The 25776-nt window shown below is 54.7% G+C and overlaps 10 protein-coding genes and 1 non-coding gene across 11 annotated transcripts; 7 read left to right on the top strand and 4 right to left on the bottom strand.

Annotated features, from left to right (window-relative positions):
• Nucleotides 1–39: 39 nt before the first annotated feature.
• On the top strand, nt 40–111 carry P168DRAFT_t138. The gene has a single exon. It is a non-coding gene; the product is annotated as a tRNA-Glu (tRNA).
• Nucleotides 112–406: 295 nt separating this feature from the next.
• P168DRAFT_328909 (CENP-N/CHL4 family protein) lies at nt 407–2374 on the top strand (the record flags this gene model as incomplete). The annotated part of the gene is made up of 1 exon (XM_024841397.1): nt 407–2374. The coding sequence occupies one exon, from the start codon at nt 407–409 to the stop codon at nt 1886–1888; it is 1482 nt and encodes a 493-aa protein (XP_024690502.1). The 3' UTR covers nt 1889–2374.
• A 109-nt stretch (nt 2375–2483) lies between these two features.
• On the bottom strand, nt 2484–3937 carry P168DRAFT_240666 (RING finger protein; the record flags this gene model as incomplete). The annotated part of the gene is made up of 6 exons (XM_024833726.1): nt 2484–2581; nt 2668–2789; nt 2873–3117; nt 3175–3236; nt 3343–3527; nt 3594–3937. 6 exons carry the CDS (start codon nt 3935–3937, stop codon nt 2484–2486), a joined length of 1056 nt encoding a protein of 351 aa, XP_024690501.1.
• Nucleotides 3938–4185: 248 nt separating this feature from the next.
• Nucleotides 4186–5803, top strand: P168DRAFT_37349 (trafficking protein particle complex subunit 13). The gene is made up of 5 exons (XM_024841909.1): nt 4186–4500; nt 4554–4560; nt 4616–4739; nt 4800–5318; nt 5396–5803. Exons 1-5 carry the CDS (start codon nt 4434–4436, stop codon nt 5687–5689), a joined length of 1011 nt encoding a protein of 336 aa, XP_024690500.1. The 5' UTR covers nt 4186–4433; the 3' UTR covers nt 5690–5803.
• A 663-nt stretch (nt 5804–6466) lies between these two features.
• On the bottom strand, nt 6467–7496 carry P168DRAFT_283682 (uncharacterized protein; the record flags this gene model as incomplete). The annotated part of the gene is made up of 6 exons (XM_024836073.1): nt 6467–6527; nt 6634–6727; nt 6883–6900; nt 6964–7012; nt 7179–7281; nt 7333–7496. 6 exons carry the CDS (start codon nt 7494–7496, stop codon nt 6467–6469), a joined length of 489 nt encoding a protein of 162 aa, XP_024690499.1.
• Nucleotides 7497–11037: 3541 nt separating this feature from the next.
• Nucleotides 11038–14618, top strand: P168DRAFT_283681 (dDENN domain protein; the record flags this gene model as incomplete). Its single annotated transcript, XM_024836072.1, has 4 exons — nt 11038–11683; nt 11781–14108; nt 14165–14416; nt 14479–14618. The coding sequence occupies 4 exons, from the start codon at nt 11038–11040 to the stop codon at nt 14616–14618; spliced, it is 3366 nt and encodes a 1121-aa protein (XP_024690498.1).
• A 1109-nt stretch (nt 14619–15727) lies between these two features.
• P168DRAFT_298608 (putative pentafunctional AROM polypeptide) lies at nt 15728–18434 on the top strand (the record flags this gene model as incomplete). The annotated part of the gene is made up of 2 exons (XM_024838280.1): nt 15728–15740; nt 16528–18434. The coding sequence occupies 2 exons, from the start codon at nt 15728–15730 to the stop codon at nt 18432–18434; spliced, it is 1920 nt and encodes a 639-aa protein (XP_024690497.1).
• A 774-nt stretch (nt 18435–19208) lies between these two features.
• P168DRAFT_256811 (transcription factor domain-containing protein) lies at nt 19209–21915 on the top strand (the record flags this gene model as incomplete). Its single annotated transcript, XM_024834531.1, has 6 exons — nt 19209–19307; nt 19357–19414; nt 19472–19865; nt 19919–20082; nt 20133–21150; nt 21221–21915. 6 exons carry the CDS (start codon nt 19209–19211, stop codon nt 21711–21713), a joined length of 2226 nt encoding a protein of 741 aa, XP_024690496.1. The 3' UTR covers nt 21714–21915.
• Nucleotides 21916–22106: 191 nt separating this feature from the next.
• On the bottom strand, nt 22107–22722 carry P168DRAFT_37061 (uncharacterized protein). Its single transcript, XM_024841907.1, has 2 exons — nt 22630–22722; nt 22107–22555 (listed from the first exon to the last, which is right to left on the bottom strand). Exon 2 carries the CDS (start codon nt 22464–22466, stop codon nt 22161–22163), a length of 306 nt encoding a protein of 101 aa, XP_024690495.1. The 5' UTR covers nt 22467–22555; nt 22630–22722; the 3' UTR covers nt 22107–22160.
• On the top strand, nt 22107–23824 carry P168DRAFT_37173 (uncharacterized protein). Its single transcript, XM_024841908.1, has 3 exons — nt 22107–22456; nt 22512–22548; nt 22669–23824. The coding sequence occupies exons 2-3, from the start codon at nt 22543–22545 to the stop codon at nt 23560–23562; spliced, it is 900 nt and encodes a 299-aa protein (XP_024690494.1). The 5' UTR covers nt 22107–22456; nt 22512–22542; the 3' UTR covers nt 23563–23824.
• On the bottom strand, nt 23773–24977 carry P168DRAFT_240973 (putative mitochondrial carrier protein; the record flags this gene model as incomplete). The annotated part of the gene is made up of 5 exons (XM_024833743.1): nt 23773–23976; nt 24046–24602; nt 24652–24725; nt 24779–24813; nt 24864–24977. 5 exons carry the CDS (start codon nt 24975–24977, stop codon nt 23773–23775), a joined length of 984 nt encoding a protein of 327 aa, XP_024690493.1.
• Nucleotides 24978–25776: the final 799 nt, after the last annotated feature.

The raw sequence follows: 25776 nt of genomic DNA, 5'->3' as shown, positions 1-25776 counted from the left end.
GAACCTAAGTCTTGTTCTCAAAACAGATATACATCAACATCCGATATGGTGTAATGGTTAACATCGCCGTCTCTCACACGGCAGCTCGGGGTTCGATTCCCCGTATCGGAATTACTTTTTGTTTTTCTGTCAGCATCTCCTGTCCAACTTGAAGAATCCATCACAATTTTGTATACAAAACACTGATGCAATACGATACGAACCTGCAGGGATCAGAAATAAATTAACTTTTTGGGGCCAAACGTCCTTATCGGGTGCTTATCACCACGTGCCGGCTTGTTTTGATGTCGCGACGGAATCATCTCCGCTTCTTCCTCCGTGCTTCTTTCTCCTCAAGAAACCTCCTCCGACATGCAATACGCCCAAAGCTTCTGACCATCACAGTAATTTGTGCAAGTTATTGAACATGGCGCGTCCCAGAGCCTTCCGCGCCCCCACCACAGCCAGTATTCCAAGCAATCTCCGCATCCCCTCAACCACCCAATCGCTCGTCAAATCGTTGGCGAAGCTCTCGCGCCAATCGCTGTTAGACCTCGTATTCGAATGGCTGGAGGATCGCAATGTGCAGTCGTTCCGACCATACTTAGAACAAGATGAGGCCGAAGCCATGGACGAGGACGAGCTCAAACCGTACCCCGCCGAACCCACCATCGACGACGTGCGCAACGCCTACCAAGAACTACAAGTCAGGAAAGGCGGGAAGCGCGAAGTCATCGATCGCATCCTAGAGGGAGACTGGCGACATGGCATCACCCTGCGCCAGCTGGCGATGGTCGACCTGCGCTACATGGATGACCACCCCTCCAGCCTCCGCTGGACCGCCCTAGAGCTCGCCCGCATCGACGCGACAGTCCGCGGCGACTCGTCCTCCTCCCTGCCCGACGTCTCCGCGTGCATCCCGCGCATCCACGCCTCCACCTTCCTGCACAATCTCCAGCAGCAGGTCGCCCCGCTCGTCAAAGCCCATTTCTATCTCGCCCGCTCGCGCTCCCTCCCCCTCACCTTCCTCCGCATCTTCACCTCCAACTCGCCATACCAGAACCCGCGTCAACCACCGGAGTCGCTGACGGATTCATCCCGTGTGATCTACGTCGCCTTCCCGGACAGCTGCCCGTTCATCTACACCTCCATCGCGTCGTCTCCGGCGGGGCCAAGATCCACCAATGCGCCCACCGCTCAGGCCGTCCCGACCGACTCCCGAACCCTCCAGCGGATCGTGCGCGATGCCGTCCCCAAAGCCCTGTCGCTTCCACAACAGAGATACACCCTGAAAGCGACCTCTCTAACAGCCAAGAACCTCGAAGCCCTCCTGAAACTCCGAGGTCCAGGCCGATCCAACCAGTCAAACGGCACGTTCAGCATCTTCGCCGACGCAGTCGTCGAAGGAAGCCCGCTCGACCCCCGCCCATCAAACACAGTAACTCCCGAAGAGCACATGCACCAGACATCATCGTCATTATCATCATCAGACCCCGAGAAAGAGAACCGAGCCCGCGACGAGCAAGACGAATCTACCTCCACACAACCAACAAAGAAGCAACGACGACAACGCTCCGGCCTAGACGCGCCTATCCCCAAGAAGCGCAAAACCGCCATCAACACTCGCTTCGGCACCTCGGGCTCGCTGTCCACCGCGCCCTTGGACCGTCTCGACGTTCGATTGCTCGATCCGCCCAAGGAAGACGACAATGACACCGCCGACGACGCAGACCTCGCTAATCCCGCTGTCTCGCTCACATTCTCGGGATCAGACGTTATCAGCGGCATCAGGAAACTGGCCGAGTTGGGTATCGTTGATCCTGAGCGCATGCCTTCGTGGATGACTGGTGAGGAGGCTGTTAGTGTGGCTGTTATTCGGGGCGGTAGTCGCGTGCTCAAAGATGGATGATAGGATGCGAGGTTGTCGATATCATTATACCTTATACACCCGTTCTTCAGGCCATGCGCACACATATATATGCCGCCACCAGACCTTCCTCTACAGAGGGCGAGAGAGAATACCAAGACCAGGCCTGACTGGTATCTTCTGTTAGGCCGGCTCCTTCGGGCATTTGCATTTACGCCCCGACAGGATTTCCAAGGCTTTGGTGGATGGATCGTGAATTCGGATCCGCTAGCACTGTCGTCACCTTATCTATCCATTTTACGAAGGAAATCATTATATAATATACCTTATATACCTTTGGTTGAGGATGGAGTGACGAGACTACCACTACCGGGTCTGATCTGGCTCGCCAGGGGAGACAGCGGCTTGGGGCTGCTGGTCTTGTGGACCATATCGTTTTATGGATGAATTTATCGATAAAACATAATAAATTGTCTTCTACTTTGTTTTGATATTACGTTCTACTGTAGTGGCGTGGTGTTTTCGTGTTTTAACCAATTTATTGAACGCTTTAGTAAAGACACCCCAGAAACCAGCACCGGGTATTCCATAACTCCCTTCAACTCCTCGCAGCCACGATATGATACACTCACTTCCCCTAGTACCCCCCTTCACCGTAATCAGGATAATAACTCCTACGCCAACCAGAGGAGTACGATCCCCGGTAAGCCCAAGGCTGATGATAGGTTGAATAATCTAACAAGACGGATGGACGTTAGAATCGCGCACTTTCTATACGCGCAAATTGGGAAAACGGGGTAATCACAAGGATGGTTTCGTACCGCGTTGGCCTGAAAGGCCCATCTGTTGTGCTACGTTTACGTAGCCGTCTTCGCTAACGGTGCCGTTTTGTTTGAGGGTTTCTAGGTTCGGGGTGCTGTGGTCTGTTTCCCATGGGGAGCGGCTGCATATCCCGTCAGTATGAGTTCATCGTCTGGCGAGAGAAGCACGGTGGGGAATGGAAGGGAGGGGAGGGGCGCAACATACCAGTATACACAGCGAACTCCCACGCTGCGCTGCGTGATGGCCCATTTTTCGAAACAGGCTTTATGTACGTTGTTCCCGCACGCTGCGCGACACCATACGATGTCTTCTTTGTCGGGCTCGAATTCCATGAAGCAGATGGGGCAGTCTCCTTCGATGGGCTTTCTGTTGCCGTTTGTGTCTGCGCCCGGCTTGGATTCGGCTTCTTTCTGCGCGAGGGGGGAGTGGTGGTAGATTTCGCGGAGTTCCTGTTGCGTGTGGTGTGAGATGGGATGGTTTGTAGAGGTGGTTGGTCAAACACTCACTGATGATAGGAACGCCGCCTGGTACTGCAGATGTGTTGTCGCTTTGAGGACGTTGACTAGGACTTGATGGGCCATTGAGATTAGAATGACGAGGTCAAACAACGGGGGTAATAATACGAAGAGAAATAAAACTACGGTGGTATGGCATGGGATATGGATAAACTGTACCGTAGCAGATATGTTTGCACAGGGTCCCTCTCTTGGTGGCATCTGGACAGTCGCACGACGGCACCTTCCCGATGGTCGTCTTGTACATGTTTCCCGTTGTGCCAACCATGTCAAAGGTCATCTGGGGGTAGGGAAACTCGGTATTCTCATCGGTCCAGACGACGTTGTGTCCGACGACGAACATCCTTTGCGCAAAAACATCATGTTAGTCGGAGGGCTAGAGTTCGAACGTATAAAGTTTTCTGACCCACCTTTGAGTCGCCGCACGGGCTAGTCGGTCCCATAGAGACTGAGGTGGCCGGGCGCGGAATCTCCGTGCTCGACGTTCCTCGTTGGTGCTATCAGCCGCGCTGTTTGGCGTTCTCCTGGCCCGTGGTTTTGTCTGTTGTTTCGCTGGGGTCTTCACGGGTGAATCGCCCGTTAAGTCGACCACCTCGGAGAACTCTGGTAAGGTCGCGGCATTGTTTTGTCCCCGTCGCCGAGTACGCTTCACTGGTGTAGGAGTCGCTTCGGCTGGTTTACTTGCACCTCGCTTTCTTTTCAATGCCGGGGCGCGATCTGGGGTTGTCGGGGTGGCGTCGTGAGCTCTGCCCATTTCCCGCGGTATCTCGGTCGCGCTGATCTTCAAATATTGGTTTGTCTGCCTCAGTGATGGGGTGGAAATGGATGTAGGCTATGATTCTGGAAGGTGGCCAAGAAGATGAACTGAAACGCGTCACAGGTGAGATGAGCAGCCCGCTGCGATAATAGATAAAAAAGTCCGCTAGTTCAATTTCCAACAAGATAGTCAGTCGCAAGCCCTGTAGCATCCATTGACAAGAGGGCTATACCAATTCAATAGATACAGCTAATGATGTTCAGAAGTAAATGCATCTGCTGCTTCGATTTCGCGTCGATAATGTGGAGGTTTGCTTGGTTTGTCCAGTTTGTCTAGTTTGCCACCAGAGCCCAGCTGATAATCACTTTGATAAGGACCATCTGTGGATCACCGCCAACTCCGCCTCAGTCTCCGGTCGGCCACGGAGAAGCACCATTCCACCGCATCTTCGAATTGAGGTTGACATTGATTATATCAATACTCACCTTTTGCCATGGCACGCGCTCGAGCGCACTCCAGTGCGGAGGGTCCCAAGGAACCTCATTCGGTGTCCCTGAAAGGTACGCCCCGTTAGACGCCCGCCCCGCAAGTGACAGGACTGATCAGATCCCAGTATTGCGGTAAGCGACGGCTTCCAGGGCCGGATGGACATCGTGCATTTGCTTACTGTCGAAGTCTGTCGCGTCCGTCTCTATCCTTTCAACATCCTCTTCCTACGACGAATACCCGAATCCACAGTAAAGCATCGTTGAGCTATCCGTCGGACCAGACCGATGACGGGTTCATTCTCACCCCAAATGTAGGACGATGAACGCTCATGTACGCCGATACTTTACTAAAGCATACAATCTACGTCAAGGTAACATTGCCGCCTGCGTTCGGATCGGCATACGTCGGGGAGACCTTCGCCTGCACCCTCAGCGCCAACAACGAGCTCGCTGAGGATGAGGCGTCGCGCATCGTCAAGTCGGTCCGCATCGTCGCAGAAATGCAAACCCCATCGCAGGTGGCCGCTCTGGACCTAGAACCCGCGGACGACATGGACACCAATGACGGCTTACAACAGGGGCAGTCGTTACAGAAGATCGTCCGGTTTGATCTGAAGGAGGAAGGGAACCATATCCTGGCCGTCAGCGTCAGCTACACCGAGACGCTGATCGGGTCCGATGCACAAGCCGCCAGCGGGCGGGTCCGGACATTCCGGAAGCTCTACCAGTTTGTGGCGCAACCGTGCCTCAGTGTCCGGACCAAATCGTCCGAGCTGGCGCCTAGGGAAGTCGGGGACAAGTCGCTGGGGCCATACGGCAAGGCGCGGCTTCTGCGGTTTGCTTTGGAAGCTCAGCTGGAGAACGTGGGGGATGGGCCTGTCGTCGTGCAGGTGAGTCCGTCGACCCTTGTGGTATATCCCGTGGGGTAACGGCATGATCTGACCGATCGACCGAATTAAACAAATAGCAAACGAAAATGAACCCCAAGCCGCCCTTCCAGGCGATCTCGCTGAACTGGGAGCTCGAGAGGCCGGACGGGTCCGAGTCGCAGCTCCCGACGCTGTACCCCCGCGACGTCCTGCAGGTCGCGTTCCTGGTGGAGCAGAAAGAGGGCCAGCCGGAAGGGGTGGAAACGTTACAAAAGGACATGAAACGAGACGGTCGAGCAATCCTCGGCCAGCTGTCCATCGAGTGGCGGGGGGCAATGGGCGATAAGGGGTTTTTGACGACCGGCAACCTGCTCACTCGCCGACGGACATAATTCAGCAAACATGCAATGTCTTCTTTATCCTCAGTGCAAACGATTCCCCAATCCGACCTCAAGTCTCCAATTCGTGGCACCCCTTTGTTTTCCTCGAAGTAGTCAAAAGTACAGCCCCACGGGAAAAGGGGGGCCAAGGGGGGAGGGGGAAGGGAAAAAGTATCCCGATGCATTATCGGCAGGTCTGATACACGGCATCCAGAGCCGGTGCATTAGGCTCTGCTTTGCATGATGTTGTACGTCGTACGGGACCAGCCCACCAAGTACCGGTTTCACTCGTGCAGCCCGTCTCAGGTAACCGCTGCATGTTCTGGCGCTGCTCTGTTACACGATTCTGGTGGCTTATCCTGCGCGCCCGTCAGGCAGTTTACTTTACAATTGTGCAGAGGGCTTAGTAGATTGATTGACGGAGACCATGGCATGACCGGTGTCTAGACTGGGAACGATTGGTAAATGTCTCAGTCGCTGTCTCGGTAGTTAAGGTATATACATAGACAATGGGAAGGTGCAGTAACCAGGGCTTAAAACGACACCTGACCTTTTTTATACCTCCTTTCTTTCCTCTTTTATTATAGTATAAAATAAGACATCATTATTAAGCGGATCTCCCACCATCCAGCCAGCCGTCCAGCCAGCCATAAAGAAACCCAATCAAGTATCACTGGATTAGGGCTCGGGCTAACCAGGAGGAATCATGGTAGTAAATACAGCTGGCCGTGTGGTTACGTGCACGTGGTGTCAAGGCCTTGAACAGTTAGCACGACTCGCAAAACAGCGTCAAAGGTCGCCGTTTTTGGCAGCTGGCCAACTTATCATTATATGGGGTATATCATTACATCTATATAAGCTGATGGTATATATATGTTAGGCTACTATTATATTCTCTCAAGACCGCTACGCCAAAACGTTGACCAACGTTTGGTATAGGGCTTGACCTGACTGACATCCCAACAAAATCTTGCAATGGTGGATAGCCACGAGGAGTCTCGGGGTCGCTCACTTTCTTCGCCAGACCAAAGTCATCGAGGTGGAATTTCCCTGTGCGCAAGTTTTGGGGGATTTTAACAGGCCCAACGAGGTTTCCTTTGCTTCCAGAGATCGTCCACCGGTATCATTTGCTTCAATGGCCGACCCAGTGCCTCGTATTTAGCACTCTTTTGGGATGAGGGTGGAGGGGTTCCATTCCCACATACAATTTTTCCCATTCAAACCTGTTGAATGAACACCAGAATGCGGACGAATAGAGAAAAGAATAGGATGCTGGTGTCACTCACCACGGTGGACAATTCCGGCCTCGTGTAGAATCCTCAACGCCTCTAGCAACTGCGGAGCGGCAGACATACGAGTGAGTAGTCATGGACATTTCTCTCACGGTCGGACAGTAAAGACATGGGCTCATCAAAGAAAGTACTCAAACCGTATGGTGACATCCATCCCCCGGGATTAGAAAGGCTTCCAGATACGTCACAAAACGAGAGGCATCACGCACATTCCGAACGATCTCGTCCTGCAGGCGGATTTCCCTCTGACCCGATTCTCCCGCGAACATCATCTTGAGGGCAACGTCTCTGGTATTTTGGCGGCCATTGGCCCTCTAGACAATCGAGAAGCCGCCGAATCCGAGCTTATGCTCGACCAGATACCTCTGATTGATCAGGTCTCCGAGGCGGATGGGATAGAAGACATCTGGGGTTTTTTGTTTATCATATTTGTCGCAGGGCTCGGCAATCTCTTCCAAATCCATTTCCACAAAGTCGCCGAAGTCTTCCTCACCAGCTTGGTTGCAGTATTGAGTTGCTGCTGTCATTTCGGTCATACCTGACATGCCATTCAAGGGTACTTGGGGGGGGACACGGAGGCGAGAGAGGGAGGTGACAAACTTGTTCAAAAAGCAAGGGGCTCGTATTATTGAAAGATTTAACATAGAGAAGGCTGCTCATGGAAAGTTGTAAGAAGGGGGATGGCGTCTAATAATTGTTCCACGAGGTAATTAGTTATTACTACTACTACTAATACTACTATTGCAACTCTCTCTTTCTCTATATGTCTGATGTAGTACTCGGGGAGAGATCAACGTGGTTGATGGTTGTTAGTATATTGCATGAGTCGTATATGGGTAGTCTAGAATTGAGGGTTGATTAATTAATATTTCTTATTCCTATTTATATTTATACTATATTTAATTCTTATTGCTTATTATTATCTCATATACTTTTTATATACTTAAAGACTATCAAGTGTCTAGGCCATTCGATTTCATACTGGTACAGGATTTTGGATACACCTGTAGTAACCCCGTGTCTGTTCCATGTCAGAAAATGCACGTTGGACTGGAATACCAAGAGAAAGACAAAACTGCCTTGATATCCTATCATGTGTTAGTCGCTTTTAGTCAATATTTGCCACCCAGACGATCGAGCGATCGCTTGATTGTGATATTGTCCACCGCTTGTTTGGTAATGCAGGGCTGGTCAAGCAGTGCGACCTCCTAGACAGGACTCCGTCGTCGGGAAGGGAGCCGACGGCAGAGGGCTGTGGACGTAAGGTAAGGAACGAAGTTAGGATACTGGTATGTATGTGGATGTGGATGTGGCATAACCTCCGACTTTCAACGTAAAGCCGAGTGGCAGGGCTCTCCGAGCCGCAGACGCCCAACTCTCTGGTCGGCCCCTGACAGTAGTCCTCGCTTCCCTGCAGTAGTGGTTGGAGTTGGAATCTATGGTTGGATTGGGGATTAAGAGTGAACTTGGAATTCTGGGTCAGGTTAGAGATAAAGATGGATTAATCGTCGACCGTTGAAAGGTGTTCAATGGAAACGTGGAGACTGGAGAGGGAGATGTTCATCCCAATTTAGTGGTGGCCATCAACGTGGAGGACCCGGTGGATGTGAACTAAACAGATTAGTTGAAGAAAGGATTGACTGACTGGATATGGGGCCACTTTTTTGGTTTTCCCTTTTCTGTCCCTCTTATCTATTTTATTTGATATTTTTCTGGCGTGATCCACTTGATCGGCTTCACCTCGTAAGACGGTCAGCGTCAGAAGGATGAATGACGGTATGGTTCGATCCCTGGATAGAGAAGAGAAGAGAAATCTCGGATTGAATACTCGATACAGGATTGAAAGTGGATTCAACCAAGCTACCTCCTTTTGGAATCCTTGGGTCCTTGAATCCGCTTGTCTTTTATCTGCATCTTGATCAACCAACCTTTGTCAACATTCGAACTTTACCTCGGCAGGGAACGACTTTTCCCTATTGGGACTCTAGGAGAGACACAACCGGCCGAGAGTTTCCCCTTTTCGGTTACTGCAGCCTTGCATTCCCCAGATAGCTTTGCTCGTTGGGCCCATCGAGCCCGTCGTTGCTCTGGTTTAGCACGCTGGTTCAGCACGCGCTGATCCAATCATCACGCCAGAGGGCGGATTGTGTATCTCCGACCTTGACTAGGGATGTCTTGGTATCTAGTACCGATTCTACTCACCGCGGTCGGCCTCTGATTCAGGATCTGGATTTAGGATAGGATGACAGCCACAGGAATGGCCCCAGTCAGCAATGCAAGAGATTTCGCTGGTGGAACAAGCAGCGTCATCGAAATCGGTGACAGTGGCAAGACGATTCCGCGATCGCCCGCAGGATCAGTCTTTGGTACTTCTGAGACCTGTACTTTTATTTGATTTTAGTTATTTTCTCGGTAGGTGGTGAGTTGGGGGTTGGATTTCCCCCCCTTCTCCGTTTCGGCTGAAGTCACATAAAATCAGCCGTGAGATATTAACGTCGTCATTTCTCTCCATGGGGTCCACTTTAGAGGGATTTAAACAATTGGGAAATCGATTCTCAGAATGATGAATACCTTAAACGGTGGTTCAATGGTTCTCTCCCACACATTGAGTAGAGACGGGAGATATTGTGCTTTCCGGGCTCCACTCGACCCAACCATTGGTATTCCCCGTGGACAGGGACCGGGTACGGAGGACAGAGGACGGAGAACGGAGGCAATGGGATGGATACAATGATGGATGGTTCGAATCCAGTGGTCGGGATCAGGCTTGACTATCTAGGCGCCTCCAGAAGGATTGAGGTTGGCTGCAGCCACAGGCAATGGTGGTTGGATGGTGGATGGAGATGGCGTTCAAGTATGTCAAGTTCTTCCTTGCACTCGCAGTGGTTCCAACCTCCTGCACGTTTCTTTTTTCTTTTCCTGTATATTATATTCTCTATTATATCCTACTCTATTTGGTATATTGAGATTTGTATTTATTCCATGTTATCCTTACATGTTTGTCTCCTCGCATCCAGGATGTTGGGGTTTCCAGCAAACAGCAAGTGGACCTGGATGGTACTTGGTACTTGGTACTTCGAAAATACATATAAAATAAGGATAAATAATATAATACCATAGCGAAAAGATAAACAGAAGAATTGACTTTGTCGTACATGGTAGAGAACAGAGACTCGTTATCATTGGCAGTCTCGAGAGGGAGAAGATGTGCACTGACTGCATCGCTTGAGCGTTGTGTGGAGGAGAAAGTGGATTTAGTATTAATGGTGGATGATTTAGTGACAGCCGTCATCAATCATTGCTCTATTTCTCCTCTATTCTCCTCTATTCTCCTCTATTTCTCCTCTATCTGTCTCAGTGGTTCTTCTCTAGTTATTCTCGGTCTGGTTATTCTGTTCATGGATACCTCAGGTTTCTCTCCAGTTGGCCATCCAGAACGACCAAGAAATCCATTCAAACAATCCTAAATCAATTCAACAACAATACTAATCGTAGAAATAGAAAAGTAGAAATCAAAATAAAATATTGAATTGATTTATACAATTATAGAAATAAAAAAAAATAATAATAAGATCAATCGGTAAACCCCCGTTCCTCCTTTTCCTAACCCCTCCTCTTCCCCCCCCAATCCATACTCCTTTTCTCTGGCTGGGGGATCTTCTTAACTTCTCTTCTCTCTCTCTCTCTCTCTTCCCCTTCCCCGCCCTCCTCCTTCTCCTCCACTCGTCCCTTTCTTTTTCTTTCCTTTTCCTTTCCCCTTCTTTGTTTCTTTCTATTCTTGCTCTTCTCTGGGTTACATACTTGATTTGACCAAAGAATTGAATCCAAGAACTTCCCTCGTTGCGACGCTCGTCGCATTGCCTGACTTTATGTGTGGTCTTTCCCACTGCCCCCATCTCGCCGATTCCCCCCTGATCGCTCACCTCTCCCTCCACCCACCAACGTCCCATTGATCTCGACCGTGTGGAGGATTGTTTGGATAATCTGGAGATTAACCCCTCGAATGCGCTGACGACGTCCACGAATCGGTGACGAATTCATGACCACAACCTTGCGACTACCGACGAGATGCCCTTCTCTTCCTCCTCCGCCACCCCCGAGGTGTCCACCACTCCGCTCGCCGATTACTTCTGGATAGCCGGCGTGGATGGCTCCGAGGTCCTGGAAACCTATCAGCGATTGGGCGATGAATACCGTGCCAACAGTGCCACCTCCCCCGGTCCCGCCTTTGCGGACACCATCGAGGAGGATGCCGACGCCGAGGAGGCCCACGACCCTCGCCTCGACGGTCTCTCGCGCCCCGGCTCCGTTGTCGGCTTCCGTAACTCCTTCCAACGCTTCTCCATGCGCTCCGGCGATTCGGACCCCAATGAGAATGGCTCCAGCAGCAGCAACCGCAGCAGCATGACCATCAAGGGCGCCCCGCAATCGCCCCGCGCCTCCACCGCCGCCTTTTTCGAGGACTTTGATTTCGACAAGGCCCTGTTCAAGTTCGCTTCCGAACGGGAGTCCTTCCTGTCTGATCTGAGTCTGAGCGCCGGCGCCATTACCTCCTCGTCCCGACCCCGCTCCCGCTTACGCACCCAGAAGATCACAGCCGATGAGAACGCGCAGTCCCCCGGTCTGCTGCGTTCGGGGATTGGGAGTGTGCGACGACACATGGCGTTTCGCGATATGAACAGTATGAAGCGACAGCCTTCTGTCGCGCGACAAGGTAAGCTACGGAGATCCCCCGCCTGACCCCGCCCCCGGACCCGGAGAGAGGAAGACAGACAGACAGACAGAGAATGAGTGCTAATCATGGAACCCAGCGTCGATCCGCACCTCTCGCCGTCTGAGCAACTACAACTCGGTCATCCCCGTCCCCCAGCCCCTCGAGATCTCCCCCACCATGCACCCCCTGAAACGGAGGTTCGAGCCCGTCCTCCTCGACCGATATCCCCCCAAGGCCATGTCCGATGAACACAAGGTGCGGGGAAATTTCCCCGACTACGTGCCCATGTTCGCCTTCCCCAACGACATCAACGTCGTGTCCTCCGACCAGCGCCCCCGTTCCACCTGGCACGGTTTCGCTATGACGACGGACAATGGCTCGCGCCTGCACGCCATCTGCGTGATCATGTGGATCCCCCTGAACCCGCAGGCCGCCGAGGAGTTAGAGAAACGCTGCGAGGAGTGGCGCAAGGACAACATGACCGACGAGGAACGGGAGCTGGCGGCCAGTTTGGGCGAGCGACTGGCCTCGGAACGGGCCAAACTCTCCCGCCTGCTTGCCCAGCTTCCCACGGTTCCCTCCGGGTCTGACTCGCGAGAGCAACTGGAGGACGAAATCAGCGCCGTGGAGGAGAAGATCGGCCTGATGACCGATCTCCTGCGCCCCGTCCGCCACGCTGCGGCCTCCAAGATCGAAGGCTTGACCGACGGTGACACCGGGTTCTGGATCCCCCGCGCGTACGGCATCCTGGGCCGGGAGGAGAACATGACCAGCTTCTGGAAGGAATGGCTGAAGGCGGTCGTCGTGCCCATGACCGATGGCGGGGTGCAGCGAGTCCCGCAGAGCTCCCCTCGTCTGGGCGTCTGGCAGCCCCTGGAGCGATATGTGATGAACCTGTGCACAGAGGCCTTCAGTCCCAACTCGTCCAAGACCCAGGTCGAGCTCTCCGTCCGGGAGCTGCGACTCTTCGCGCGCAAGGAGGCCACCAACGAGCTGCCCGGCTCGCGCAACACCGACCTCTACGCGCTGTTCCGCACCCTGTCGCTGGCAAACATCATCATCCTGCTCGAATACGCCCTGACCGAGTCCCGCATCATCTTCCTGTCGTCCCACACCTCGATGCTCTACCTCGCCACCCGAGCCCTGGTGGATCTGCTGTTCCCGATCACCTGGTGCGGCGTGCTGATCCCCGTCCTGCCCGCGCGGTTGATTCAGGCCCTGGAGGCCCCCTGTCCCTACATCGTCGGTATCGAACGCCGGTACGAGAAGGTCGAACTGCCGTCCGATGACTTCGTGCTGGTGGACCTCGACTCCGACATGATCGAGAGCACCATCCAACCGACCCCGCTGCCCCGTCATCAGCGGCGCAAGCTCCTGTCCCTTCTCCAATTGGCGGCCCCCCACCACAGCCGGTGCGGCGTGCCCACGGGCCCTCCCGCCTACGCCGTCGAGGCGTTCCCGTATGATTCCTTCATGTCGGAGAACTCCTCCGTTTTCACCTCCAAGGCCCAGCCGACCCAGTTGGCCAAATACGTCAGTCTCAACTCGAGCTCGTTCGGCCCGCAGACCGTCCCGCCGACCGCCTATCCACCCCTCATCTTCAATGCCTACCTGCACGCGCGATACGAGCAGGCGCCGTCGCGGGGGTACTCCTCCAAGGGCTCCGACCGACCGGGCACGAGCTCGACCACCAAGACCGGGTCGCCCCCTTCCCCGCGGGACTGTTCGCCCACGTCCGGTCACTTCCCGCCGATGCCCACGACGCCCAACTCCCGGAACGATTCGGGCATGGCGCTCCAGGCGTCGCTGCGGGAGAAGCGCTCGGGCCATTTCGACGCGGCCTCCCGACGGAGTTCGTCCTTTGGCATGGAGATGCGAGGCATCCCGCGACGGCCCAGTGCGCCGTTCCTGGGCCACGCGCCGAACCTGTCCGTGACGACCTTGAACACGGACTACAACCCCAGCTCGACGTACGCCCCGTCGGTGTACGCCCAGTCCACCGTGGCGGCCTCGACGATCGTGCCCCAGGCGACCGTCCAGCCGATCCACAACGCCGAGGGTACGTGCTGGATCGAGGGCCATTGCATGCAGGTGCAGCCGTGGGACGAGCGCGCCGTATGCGCCGTGTGCGACGACCGGGCCGAGGAGGGCATGTACAAGTGCAGCGCCTGTCAGGCCGTGGTCCACAACCGGTGCGCGCTCCAGATTTGTTTGGTCTGTCCGGCGGCATTCTATCCCGACCAGGTGCGGGCCGCCTTTGTCCGGTGCTTTGCCAGTTTGTTCTACACCTATAAGAAGTTTCTGCAGCCTGCGTCTGGTGATAAGCGCAAGGCGGGTCTTACGTACAGCTTTAATATGGAGGCGTTTATGAAGGGGTTGCCGGGGGAGCATGCGGAATACATTGCGATTCTTCAGCAGACACAGGGTATGTCCCCATAGGGGAAGAAAGAAAAAGATAAGAAAAGCCGCTAATTTTTCCAGGGTTCAACCAATTCATCAGCGATCGGGAGATGATGAATCCCAAGTCCAAGGACCCCCGTATGACGTTGTTCGACGAGATCGTGCTCTCCAAGCGCAATCGCGGCCGGTCGTCGATCTTCTCCAGCCGGAGTACGACCGACTTCCTGTCCGACACCTCCAACCACCTTTGGCGGACCGCGAGTGCCACGTTCGCCGCGGGGAGTCGGGGTCAGAATAGCATGGCCGGGGATTATACGCGTGTCGCTATCCGAGGTTTGTTCCCCCCTATATTCTCCCACTGTCTGGGGCAGACATGCTAATATTGTCCCCTCTAGCACCGGCCAAATTGGATACCAGTCTTATGAAAGAACCCCGCATGATCCACGGAGCTCCGCGAGTGTCAAAGGCGGCGAACACGGCTCGGAGAAAGCCGCTTCCTAAGCTCATGAGCGGGCTGGCCATTTCACCCCCGTAAGGGAGGAAGCTCTAGGGATCTCAGGGGATGGCCATCCATGCGATTTCCGCCCCACCCACAGTCCGCACAAGATCCTTGATGGCACGCCGTAGCTGGTTGGATAGCCTGCGTGGGCTCCAGCACCCACCGGACCACCGGATACCAGACGGCACGCCATCAACCCCTGACGAAGACGAAGACGTCGGGGCGGTACATACACACATACCTTCGTGTACACACATAACATACCCTACACATACATTCCTCATTTCTGATTTGGTTTTGACTGGAGATTATGATTGTCACTGCGGTTGCAAAAGCGTTTTCCTTTCCTTTTTGTTTGATTCGAGCCCATGCTCGTGAACCGTTGGTTTTGATTTGATTTGATTGATTTGATCTGATTTCCTCTCAATACCCCCTTTTGATTGGTTGGTATTTGCTTTCTTTCTTTGTTGTTCTCTTGTAATACCTTATTGATGGGTCAGTCGACGTTTTCCCAGCTTACACCTGTTATTGAACCGTGGGAGGTGATTGTGTTTTTCTTCTTTTTTCTTGTTGTTTTCTTTCTGTCATGTATGTAGGATAGACGAACGAATCTGTGAATAGTCATCGCCTCTGCGGCATTTACTCCATTGCATTCCATTATTTCCACCTATCCCTATCCCCATCCCTATCTTCAGCCGACCCACGAGAACAGACAACATCAACCGACCACTCGGCAGCAAACCCCGGTATCTAGAACCCAAACAAGCACCGTACCTCGGGCAAGCAAAAGACGATCGAATGCCGTTCACCGGCCCAGCCAAGCCAAGTCAACCATCCGATCCGCCCGACGGACAAATTCACGACTGCCACGGCCGGGTGTAGCCAGTCGGGGGATGTCCAGCGTCCGCCCGGGAGCAAGCCCGAGTGGATATGCGTGGACGAACCGGAGTGGGTGCTGATAACGCCAGCGGAGGCTTTTTCCTCGTATCATTGATCGGAGGGGGGCCAAAGACTAGATTGGATTAGCCATTGGAAGGGTGATCGTGTTGTAGTATCACTTACCTAAGGGATCTGTTCTTACTGTATTGTGGATTGTGGATATGATGGTAGACCGACCGCAGTAATGGTAAAGCATCGATCACTCCATGGCCCGAGGAAGTCGACGGAGAAGATCGTTACTCAACACGCCTAAGTTCAGATCAGGTAAGGTAGTATTCAGCAAGAAAGCAGCGTGATGAGGCATCTCGATCGACCGAGTAAGGTCGTAGTTGAAGCCGCTGATCCTCCGTCATTATTGGTGGAGAAATGTATTTCTCTATCCGGGATAATTCAGCCAAAACTCCGGGGAAATTAATCCTTTCACTTATCCTCTTCCTCTACTACCCTCTTTCTATCTCTGTGTTTCTCTCTCTCTCTCTCTCTCGTTCTTCTTCTTCTATCATCTGTTTGACTCTTCTACCCCCTTATCCGGCAAATGTCGTCGTGCCGCTTGGTTTCTCTCGCCGGGTCTTTTGCGTTGTTGATGTGGGTTGAGTTGGTTACTTATTGGGCTGGTTGACCTACTTCTTCTACAACAACACTGGCAACCCCTCTATTATTGACAACCGCCTATCGATATAAACCCTGCTTTGTCGACTGCTTCTTGCAAGATCTCTGTCGATCAGCGGCTGGTATCGGCTGAATACTTATCGATTGGACGTGGTCTCAATGCGATACCCTGATATCTGACAGCGCATCCACCAACCGCTACCAAGCTATGAAAACGCTGTCGCATTCAAAGAGATGATGCAGACAGCTTTAGCGATGACCCTGCTTTCCGAAAGCGCCTCCCCCGTTGCCATCTTCAAATCGCCTTCCTCGTCCATGACCCCCTCTTACCCTCCGACTCATCAACTCCCTCCCGAACCCTCGCAGACTGTGGTCGTCATATACAGTCCCGGACGAGATGCGATCGTGCAGGTCGTCGCGGATGTCCTGGGCAAGCCGTGGACCGCAGAAACCTCACTACCGGCCCTAGGGAGAGGCAGTCCCGCCGTCGTCGTGGGGATCCTGGCCGATGACTGGATGCGGAGTGTCCCCGGTGCGGAGAAGACCTCCGACTGGGTCGCGATCAACACGCACTGCGTAGATGACGGGTCCTCCCCGGCGGAGGCCCTCACCGACGGCTGCCACTATGAGTTCTTATATTCGCTGCGGAGTCCCTTCTTCCGTCGCGATCTGACGCGCTTCCTCTCCCTCATCCTGGGCCAGACGAGACCCCACGAGGACCTCAAGGCCAAACACCGCACCAACTTCATCTCCACCACCTTCCCGGATGTTCATGCGGCGCTGCCCAATCTGGACATCTTGTCCGTCGGGGCCGATGCCGTCGAGATCCGCGTAGACCTGCTGGTGGATTCGGCCCCGCACGCCCTTCCCAGCCCTGTGCCTAGCCTGCGGTACGTCGGGCAGCAGCTGATGCTCCTGCGCCAGCATACCGAGCTGCCCATCATCTTCACCACGCGCTGCACCAAGGAGAACGGCAAGTTTCCCATGGCCGACCCGGCCCTCTTCTACAAGTACCTCCGGCGCGCTATTCAGTGGGGCGTCGAGTACATCGACGTCGAGCTCTGGCTGCCTGAGGACATCCGACGCCGGCTGGCCGAGAACAAAGGCCACAGCATTATCATGTCGGCATTTCACGATTTCTCCGGCACCTGGAAGTGGACCTCGCCTGAGGCTCCGCGCATCTTCGCCGAGAGCGCCAAGTACGCCGACATCGTCAAGATGATCGCCATGGTCGGCACGACCGACGCCAACTACGAGCTTGAGTACTTCCGCTCGACCGTGAGGGAGACCCAGGGCTCGTACCCGCTGCTGTCGGCCGTCAACATGGGCCAGATGGGCCAGCTGTCCCGCGCCCTCAACACGGTCTTCTCCCCCATCACGCACCCGCTGCTGCCCATGATCGCCGCGCCCGGCCAGCTGACCGCCGGCGAGATCAACGAGGCCCAGCACATCATGGGCCAGCTCCCCAAGCGCGACCTCTACGCCATCGGCTCGTTTCGCTCGACGCCCCAGTCTGTGTTCATGGAGAAGTGCTTCAACGAGCTCAGCCTGCCGCACACCCTGACCTCGATCGACCGCGGGCCCACCGGGTCCATCGAGCGGGTCATCACCCAGCCTAATTTTGGCGGCGCCTCGGTGCACCCGCCCATCGCCAGCGGCGGCACCAACATCCCCGCCGTCAGCGAGGCCGCGCGTGCCATCGGCCTCGTCGACACCATCGTCGCCGTGCGGCGCGACGACGAGCCCCGGGCAACGCAGCTGGTCGGCGAGAACGCCACCTGGAAGGGCATCCGGGCGACGCTGACGCGAGACTACGTGCCGTCGGCCTACCGCGGGCGGGCGGCCATCATCCTGGCCAACGGGGAGCGGGAGGCATCGGCGGCCCTCTACGCACTGCGCAGCCTGGGCGTGGGGGCCATCTACACGGTCGGGTTCCGAGGCAGCGGCCCACTGGCCCAGGGGCTGGAGCCCTTCACCTCCCTCCAGTCGGTGAAGCTGGTGGAGCAGCCGTTTGTGATTGTCTCAGCCCTGCCCCCTGAGAAGTCACTCCTGGTGCAGCCGCTGCTGCGGCACTACCGCACCAGTGGGCGGGTCTCCCCCCCGTCCACCCGCGGCAAGGTGTACCTGGACCTCACCCGAGGCGACCGCACGGGCGACCCGGTAGATGTGGCGGTGCGGGCGGGCTGGACGGCGTATGGGATTGAGGATGTCCAGGCCTGGACGACGGTGGAGACGTTACGGCTGCTAGTGGGACAGAACGTCCCGTTTGATTTCGTACGGATGGCGTCTGGACGGGTGTTTTGAATTTTCCAACTTCCAACCATATAGATAGAGCGACAAGTGGGGACGAAACTTTTTGACACATGAAGAAGGATTCCAAACCTGATTCAGAAACACATGCATGCATACTTCTTGTTTTCCTTCTCGCCTTTTCCCGGCACCTGAAACGGTCCGGTCGACCCGAGTTTCCCTCAATGCAAAACGACAGAAAGATGAACCAGGCACAAGACGGAAGCAAGGCCCGTGATGGACAGGGGAATATTCCGACGCGCCAACCCTAGCGCCACCATCCTATAGGATCTTCGAGCCGTTCGGTGGATCTCGTATAACGGCGCTCTGATATACCTCCTAGGTCCAGAATATCCGGCAACTATAGCCTAATTAGCCGGAGGGAGGGGATCGACATGGGTGATTGACTGGTTGTTCACTCGTTCGTTCTGCACGGTTAGCCTCTAACAAGGCTCCAACCCGCTTCGGTCCAAGGGCGCCTGATAAATTAAAAACTAAATGAATCCAGTGGCAATCAGATGAGGTTATCCCCGCATCGGCTGTTGCTCCGTGGCTTTCAACTGCCTTAAGCCTTGTTTCTCCACTTATGCTCCGCGACGTCTTAAATCTGGGCATTTGTCTCGCTTCTCCTCTTTTAGTACTTCTGCTTGGCTTTCCTCGTTTATCCTTCTGTCATTCCCTCTTTGTCTTCTGTTGCTCTGTTGTTTGGTCTTCTATCGTTCTGTCGCTCTTTACCTTCGTTGTTGTACAACGGCATATCTATCTTCAAATCCATGGGATCTCCTTCCAATGTCTCGTCCTCAGATCAGTATCGACCGGCTGACGCCCCGCCGTGTCAATGCCGAGCCTCGTGAGTCGATGAACTGCAAGTCGTGCCGTAAGAGAAAGGTCCGTCTCTCCCCTCCTGTATCAAATGGCAGTCCGCTCACCGGCATAGATCAAGTGTAATCGCCTACGCCCCAGCTGCGAAGCCTGCAAGGTCTTCCAAAGCCCGTGTATCTACGGTATAATACACCCATTCGATGACATGCATCAAAGGCTAATAAAAGCAGATGCCATTCCCAAGAAACGCGGCCCCAAGACCGATGTCCTGGAGGCCCTGCTCAAACGGGTCGACGGACTCGAGAAACGTCTGCAGGACGACAGTCATCCGCTGTCGCCTGAGTCCTCGTCGTCTCCTGTCAGAGCTTTGGAGCCATCGTCCACCAACTTTGCGGCTCCCCCCCCTCCCCGGGGCTTTGCGCCCCCGACTCTCCAGTCCCAGCCCCAGTCCCAGCCTCCTTCTCAACATCACAGCCGACTCCCAGATGCCATGCTCGATGCCTACTTTGCTCGTCTGCATGGCAAGCCGTACTATATCCTGGATGAGGCGTCCACGCGCCAGCGTCACCAACTTGGCCACCTACCCGCCGCTCTGTCCATGGCCATCTATGCGTTGACATCGAAGTAAGCCCACCTCAGCTCAGCAAGAATGTTTTTGTGTTTTCTGACCGTGTTAGATACACCAACCCGACTTCCCCTCTGCCGAGTCTGGACTACGCCCGCCAGGCCAGACGTATGATCGATGTGGACAACCCCTCCATCGATAGTCTGCAGACCCTATTGATGCTTTCCCAGGCCTTCTTCGCCCACGGCTGTGGGAAGAAGGCCTACATGACGCTAGGTATTCATTCTCCCATGAGACCGACTCGGTCCAGTACTGACATCAGACAGCAAACGCCGTGGCCATGGTCGTCACCCTCGACCTGTACCGGGAAGTGCCCGCTCCAACGGCCCTATCCGCAGCGGACCGCGAAACGCGACGCCGTCTGTTCTGGACCGTGTACATCATGGACCGCTTCCTAGCGGCAGGCTCCCAGCGGCCCTGTCTGATCGCCGACCCCTCCATCGTGCTGCGTCTGCCGTCCGTCGGATCCGAGGTCGGCGAGCTGTTCGACCCCGCCGGCCCCAACATCCAGTACGTCCCAGACAGACGCAAAGGGCCCGGGCCGGCGGCCTTGCTGGCAGACATCACGCGCATCCTCGGCGTCACCCACCGCTATCTAGCGGCCGGCGGCGTCAAAGGCGACTCCCACTTCCCGTGGCACGCGCTGTCCAACCTCTCCAAGATCCGCCAGGAGCTGGACCTCTGGGCCGCAGGCACACAGGACCTTTTCGCCTCCATCGAGGCCCTCTTCGGCCACGCAGAGAGCACCACCCTGCTGCTCAGCAAGCTCATCTACCACGTCGTACACTGCCTGCTGTACCGACCCTTCCTCCCCATCGACCTCGCCGAGCTCCGCGGCACAGGCCAGCACCAGTCGTGGCAGATCGAAGCCACAACGCTGTGCTTCTCGCACGCCAACGCCATCGCCGAGCTCGTCGAGCTCGCCCGCCACGCGCCCCGCATCGAGTGGCCCTCTCTCATCGCCTACTGCGTCTGCACGGCCGGCACCGTCCACGTCCACGGCGTGCACTACCACGGCCGCGAGGGCGAGGTGTTTGCGTCGAGTGCGGACTTCCTCGCCCGCGAAATGCACCAGCTGGCCTGGTTGCGCCAGTCTTGGGCGGGTGTCCAGCATCATCGGGAGATGCTGCAGGCTATTTCGTCCGTGCATGCGGATTTGGTAAGGGCGCTGGCTGCGCGGCCGATTCGCTTTGCGCCGGTTTTCCATCTCGAGGACTTTTTGGATCGGTATCCGGGGTTGGTGGTGGAGAGTGGGCATGTGCGGTTGGTGGATGTTGATGAGTTGTATGTTCCTCCCTCTCTCTCTCTCTCTTTCGTCTCCTTTTCTTGCTCTACTGTATACTAACAAAAGCAGCACCCCCTTCTCCCGCCCCGACCTCCAAGATCACCGCCCCTACGGAATCCCCCCCGCAACACCAATCCTCCCCTCCCAAGGCCGCTCAAACTCAATCAGCGGCCCTCACCACCACCACCACCCCACAGCCGCAGACCTAGGCCTGGACCCCAGCAGCTCAGGACTAGGCTTCTCCTCCTCATCCGGCAGCAGCACGCCCCCAACAACAACAACATTCCTCTCCGAGGCGCCCACCCCACCCAACCAATCCCACTACGCGACCTTCCCATTCGACGCCTCCATCGCGGGGGCGCACGCGCTGACGCCTGGGGGCCAGTCCCAGGGGAGCACGACTGGGAGTGGGACTGGTACGGCGGGGGGTGATGCGGGGTCGGAGAAGGACCCGTTTTTGAGCTTGCTGGAGCAGTTGGCGGAGAATGAGCACTCGCAGGGGGGGCCTAGCGAGTTGGACTTTTTTCTGGGAGGGGAGTTGGAGAGGAGGGAAGATGCTTAAAGGCCTCTCTCTATCTAGTTGGTGGTTTTGTTGATGGTTTTGTTGATGTTGGTTGATGTTGTTGGTTGATGTTTTGATGATACCCTATACCCTTACCTTTTTGCCCTTCCCGCCCTTATCCTTACCCTGTGTCTTGCCATGAATACCCATTGTTTGGAAAAGTCGTCGTCCTTTTTTTATTTCTCTCTTCACTCTCACTCACCCACTCTATGTATATATGGGTGTATATATGGCTGTTTGTATATAGTTAGCCAGTACACGAGCGGAGTTATTGCTGAATATATGAATTATGGTACTATATTAACTACACAGTAAAAACTTCCACTGTACTTAATGCAGCAAATTCTAGTAAACATATTCTGGTTAGGAGGTAGAAGTAAAGTCTGTAGTGATGGCAGTGATACTCCACTCTTAGATAATATATACTAAACTATATAGATAAGAAGATCACCCGTACTTGAATGACATCATGATCGAACGATCATCAACATCAACCATCAACCCCGCAACACCATTCTTTATAGTGATACCATACCACGCCATACTCAATTTACCCACCTCACACAGACAATAGACAGCATACAGACAGCATACAGCTAGCCAGCCAGCCAGCCATTCATTCAAATAAACCAACAGAAAAAAAGAGAGAAAGAAAATGGAATACGAAGCCCCCCTAGACTCCCTAGCAACAGTCAACGGCTGGGCCCAAGGCTCCCCCACACGACCGTTCGTCTCTATCGTCAGTCTGTACATGACGCAGCAGATGGATCTGAAGAGTGCCGTGGAGGAAATCGTCAGTGTGTTGAATGTGAAGTATCAGTTGGGGGATATGAACATCATCGGTACCCTTCCCCCCTCCCCTTCTTACCTCTCCCAAAACCAAACCACAAACCAAATAAACTAACGACATCCATATAAACAAAACAGGCGAATACCTAACAGACCTCTGGCACACAACCCTCCACACCTCCAAAAAAACCCCCCACAAAGACCTCTCCTCCCCGCAACCCGACCAACCCACGTCCGCCCAAACCCACCTCCTCACCCTCCTCCGCACCCTCAAAATCCAGCCCCCACCCCCGCCATTCCGCAGAAACACCCCCCCGCGCCAACGCAGCCATCCGTCCTCGTCTGGGCCGACCTGCCGCTCTTCGCGCAGTCCGTGCGCGCCGCCCTCCGCGACGCACCGGGCCTAGGACGCTGCGGGTTCTCCGAGGCTGAGACGGCCGGATGGGAGAATTTCACAGCGTTCGTGGCGCTTGTTGCTAGGGATGTTTTGCCGCCTTCGCCTTTGGAGTATTCTGGGGGTGGGCGTGGGAGTGGGCGTGGGAGTGGGGGGTTGGAGGGCGTGGCGGTTAGGATGATTCGGTTGGCGTTGGAGGAGAGACATGATGGGGGGTCGTCGGTTTATGAGGATGGGACTGGGGTGGATGGTGATGCTGTTGTTGATGCGGAGATTTTGCTTGGGGGGGCGGCTTCTGCTGTTTCCCCGGGTACTGCTACTGGTGGTACTGCTGGCGGTAGTAGAAGAGCTTCGCAGGTAATCCCCACCTACGAAAGAGCGGACGAAGTCGCCAAGCTCAACGTCTACGTGGCGTGCGCTGCGCTGTGGGCGATCATCATGGGCGAGGAGCTGTGGGAGCGCAAGGGCGATAAGGTTGGCTCGGTGGTGGGGATCACGGTGACGACGGGGAACAGGAGGCAGAGTCTCTTCCGGGAGGGGATCCCGCTGCGGAGGTGGGAGATGTGGACGAATCGGTTGGAGTTTTTGAGTCGCAGGGAGGATTTGAGGATTGAGACGAGGGAATTGGCGGCTGAGGGGGCGGCTGTTATGAGGAGGGTTCTTTAATTCTTTAATTCTTTTATTTTGTTTTTGTTTTGCATTTTGTATTTTTATATGTGTATATGTATGCGTATGGTTGCATGCTGTAGTATAGTTATAGGTGATGGCGATGATATGTACATCAAGTACAGTATTCTTATTTGCACTAGTAGCTATGTTATGTATGTACTGAGAAATGATAATAGCAAAAAATAACCGTGTCATCGCTTAAGCAAGTCAATCCAGCTGGTCGATCCTCATCTTGATGTATTCGAACATGCTCAGCAAGATCATGTTGTTCACGCCCGTGCGGATCAAAATAATCGACAGTCCTTTGTACATGCTGGACTTGGCCACCGCCGCGGACGCCTCGCCCACTTCTTTGGTCTTCCCGAGTAAGACACTCTGGGCGCGCGTCTTGCGAGTGTCCAGGGGGTAGGTCTGCCTAGGTTAGTATGGAAACCATACCGCAACGGCTAGATGGGGGTGAAAGTGGAAAAAAGAACATACGCAGAACCATGGCACCGTGCTGCAGATCGCTCCGGCTATCATGGGTCCTCCGAAAGGCGAACCGTCGGTCCCAAGTTCCTTGGAGGCAATCTGCTTCACGGTCTCATACACCGAAAAGTACAGTCCCGATCCGAGAGTATCCCGCAATGCGTGGAGCTTGAAGCCCGTATACAGACCGCGGAATCCATATCGCTTGACGATCTGCCGGATCGCCTCGATCGTGTTCACCCGAGGCTTGCTCCGCAGAGAAGGATCGTTGACCGCGTCCGGGGATGCCATGGCCCGGTTGGACACCAGGACGGACGTCTGCACGACGTTCTTGGCCAGTTCAAAAGGACACGCCAGTGGGGCGGTACTCAATCCCGCCAGACACCCGGCGACGGTGAACGTCGCCATGGATGACAAGGTCGGGCTGCTGCCGGGTTGGTTATATGTGGTCAGGGGAGACACGCCGGTAATCGATTGGACCAACTCGGAAAGGCGCACTTTGGCCCAGTTATAGGTTGAGAAGTTCAAGACGCGGACGGCCGTGACACTTGCCAGAGGTGGAAGAGCTCCTGATTAAGACGGTCAGCTCTGTACCATAATCCGGACGAAGCCACCTACCAGCAACGTAGCCACGGGGTCCTTCAGTCCGCCAGATGTAGCGAGCGCACGTAAAAACATTGTGGAAGTTGTGACTGCATCGACGTTAGCGGCTGGTCTACCCGTCCATCTCCTTCGCCGTACGTACGTCTGCATACGGGTCTTGACATTCTCTAAAGGCGTCTGTCAAAATGATCAGCCAGCATCCAATGCCCATCGCAATTTCCACGCACCACAGCCAGAGTGGCGCAAACGGTCGATGTTCCGGAAGCAACCTGGGTCTTGTAATCTTTCAAGAATTTGTTTCGAGTCTTCTCGTTCGTGAGCCAGGTGCCGCCGTTAGGCATGTTGAAAGGTTTAGAGGGTGGTGAAGAAGGAGAGGAAAGCGGTGCATGTTCAGTGTGTCTGTCAAGAGTCATCCCTGGAGGTATCCCATTTGGGGCGAAGCAGGATGATGTGGTGAGGGGTGTCAAGTCGTCGTCGTCGAGTCGTCGCGAATTACAATCAAACACGCAGTAGGCTGGGGAACCCTATGGAACGCAAAGCGGTCTCTCAACGTGCGAGCAGACCGTTCGGCGTCCCACAATTGCCCATTAAAACCGGCTGTCACAGCCCTAGGGATTTTGTCGGCCTGATATAAAGAGAGAAAAGGTGGTCGGTTTGCAGGAGAGGTGGGATGGATCGATCAACCAAGAGGCGATGTTTGCCGAGCGGCCTCTACTTGTGAGAGGCCGGGGGGCGACGGGTCCTCGTTCGGACGATGACGATATCTCTATGATTCAGACGGCTATCGAAGCGCCTGTACTGTTTGGCGAGGATAAAGTAAATCTCACAGTGATCTAGGAGTTCGTTACTGCCTGTCGACCGATATCCTGTCAGTTATTCGGTCGACTCTTGGTGTTTTCTTTTCTTTCTTTTTTCTCTTCTGCCTTCTTCCTTATACAGTTGATTAAACAGTTTGTGAAGAAATGGAAGGTCAGACAAGAGGGAGACAAACATACCTCCAAGAGTGTAAGTTGAGGGAGTACGTGGGGAAAGAGGAAGTGAAATAAGAGAGAGAGAGAGAGAGAGAGAGCGAGAGAACCCCACGGTGGGAAAAGAAGGAGAAAGTGATCACCCAAGGTCGAGCATCACCAGTCAAGGGTC

Source organism: Aspergillus campestris (assembly GCF_002847485.1).
Source record: "Aspergillus campestris IBT 28561 chromosome Unknown P168scaffold_10, whole genome shotgun sequence".
NCBI lineage: Eukaryota > Fungi > Ascomycota > Eurotiomycetes > Eurotiales > Aspergillaceae > Aspergillus > Aspergillus campestris.
The sequence above is the reverse complement of the archived record's forward strand: the minus strand, read 5'-3'. Positions and strand labels throughout refer to the sequence as shown.

Coding starts and splice junctions, on each gene's coding strand:
- P168DRAFT_37061 (XM_024841907.1), bottom strand. CDS start 22,466: ATGTACAGACTGACGATAGAGACGAACGGTCGTGTGGGGGAGCCTTGG.
- P168DRAFT_37349 (XM_024841909.1), top strand. CDS start 4,434: ATGGCACGCGCTCGAGCGCACTCCAGTGCGGAGGGTCCCAAGGAACCT. Junction 4,740..4,799: donor GGTTCATTCTCACCCCAAAT/GTAGGACGATGA, acceptor ATCTACGTCAAG/GTAACATTGCCGCCTGCGTT. Junction 5,319..5,395: donor ATGGGCCTGTCGTCGTGCAG/GTGAGTCCGTCG, acceptor TTAAACAAATAG/CAAACGAAAATGAACCCCAA.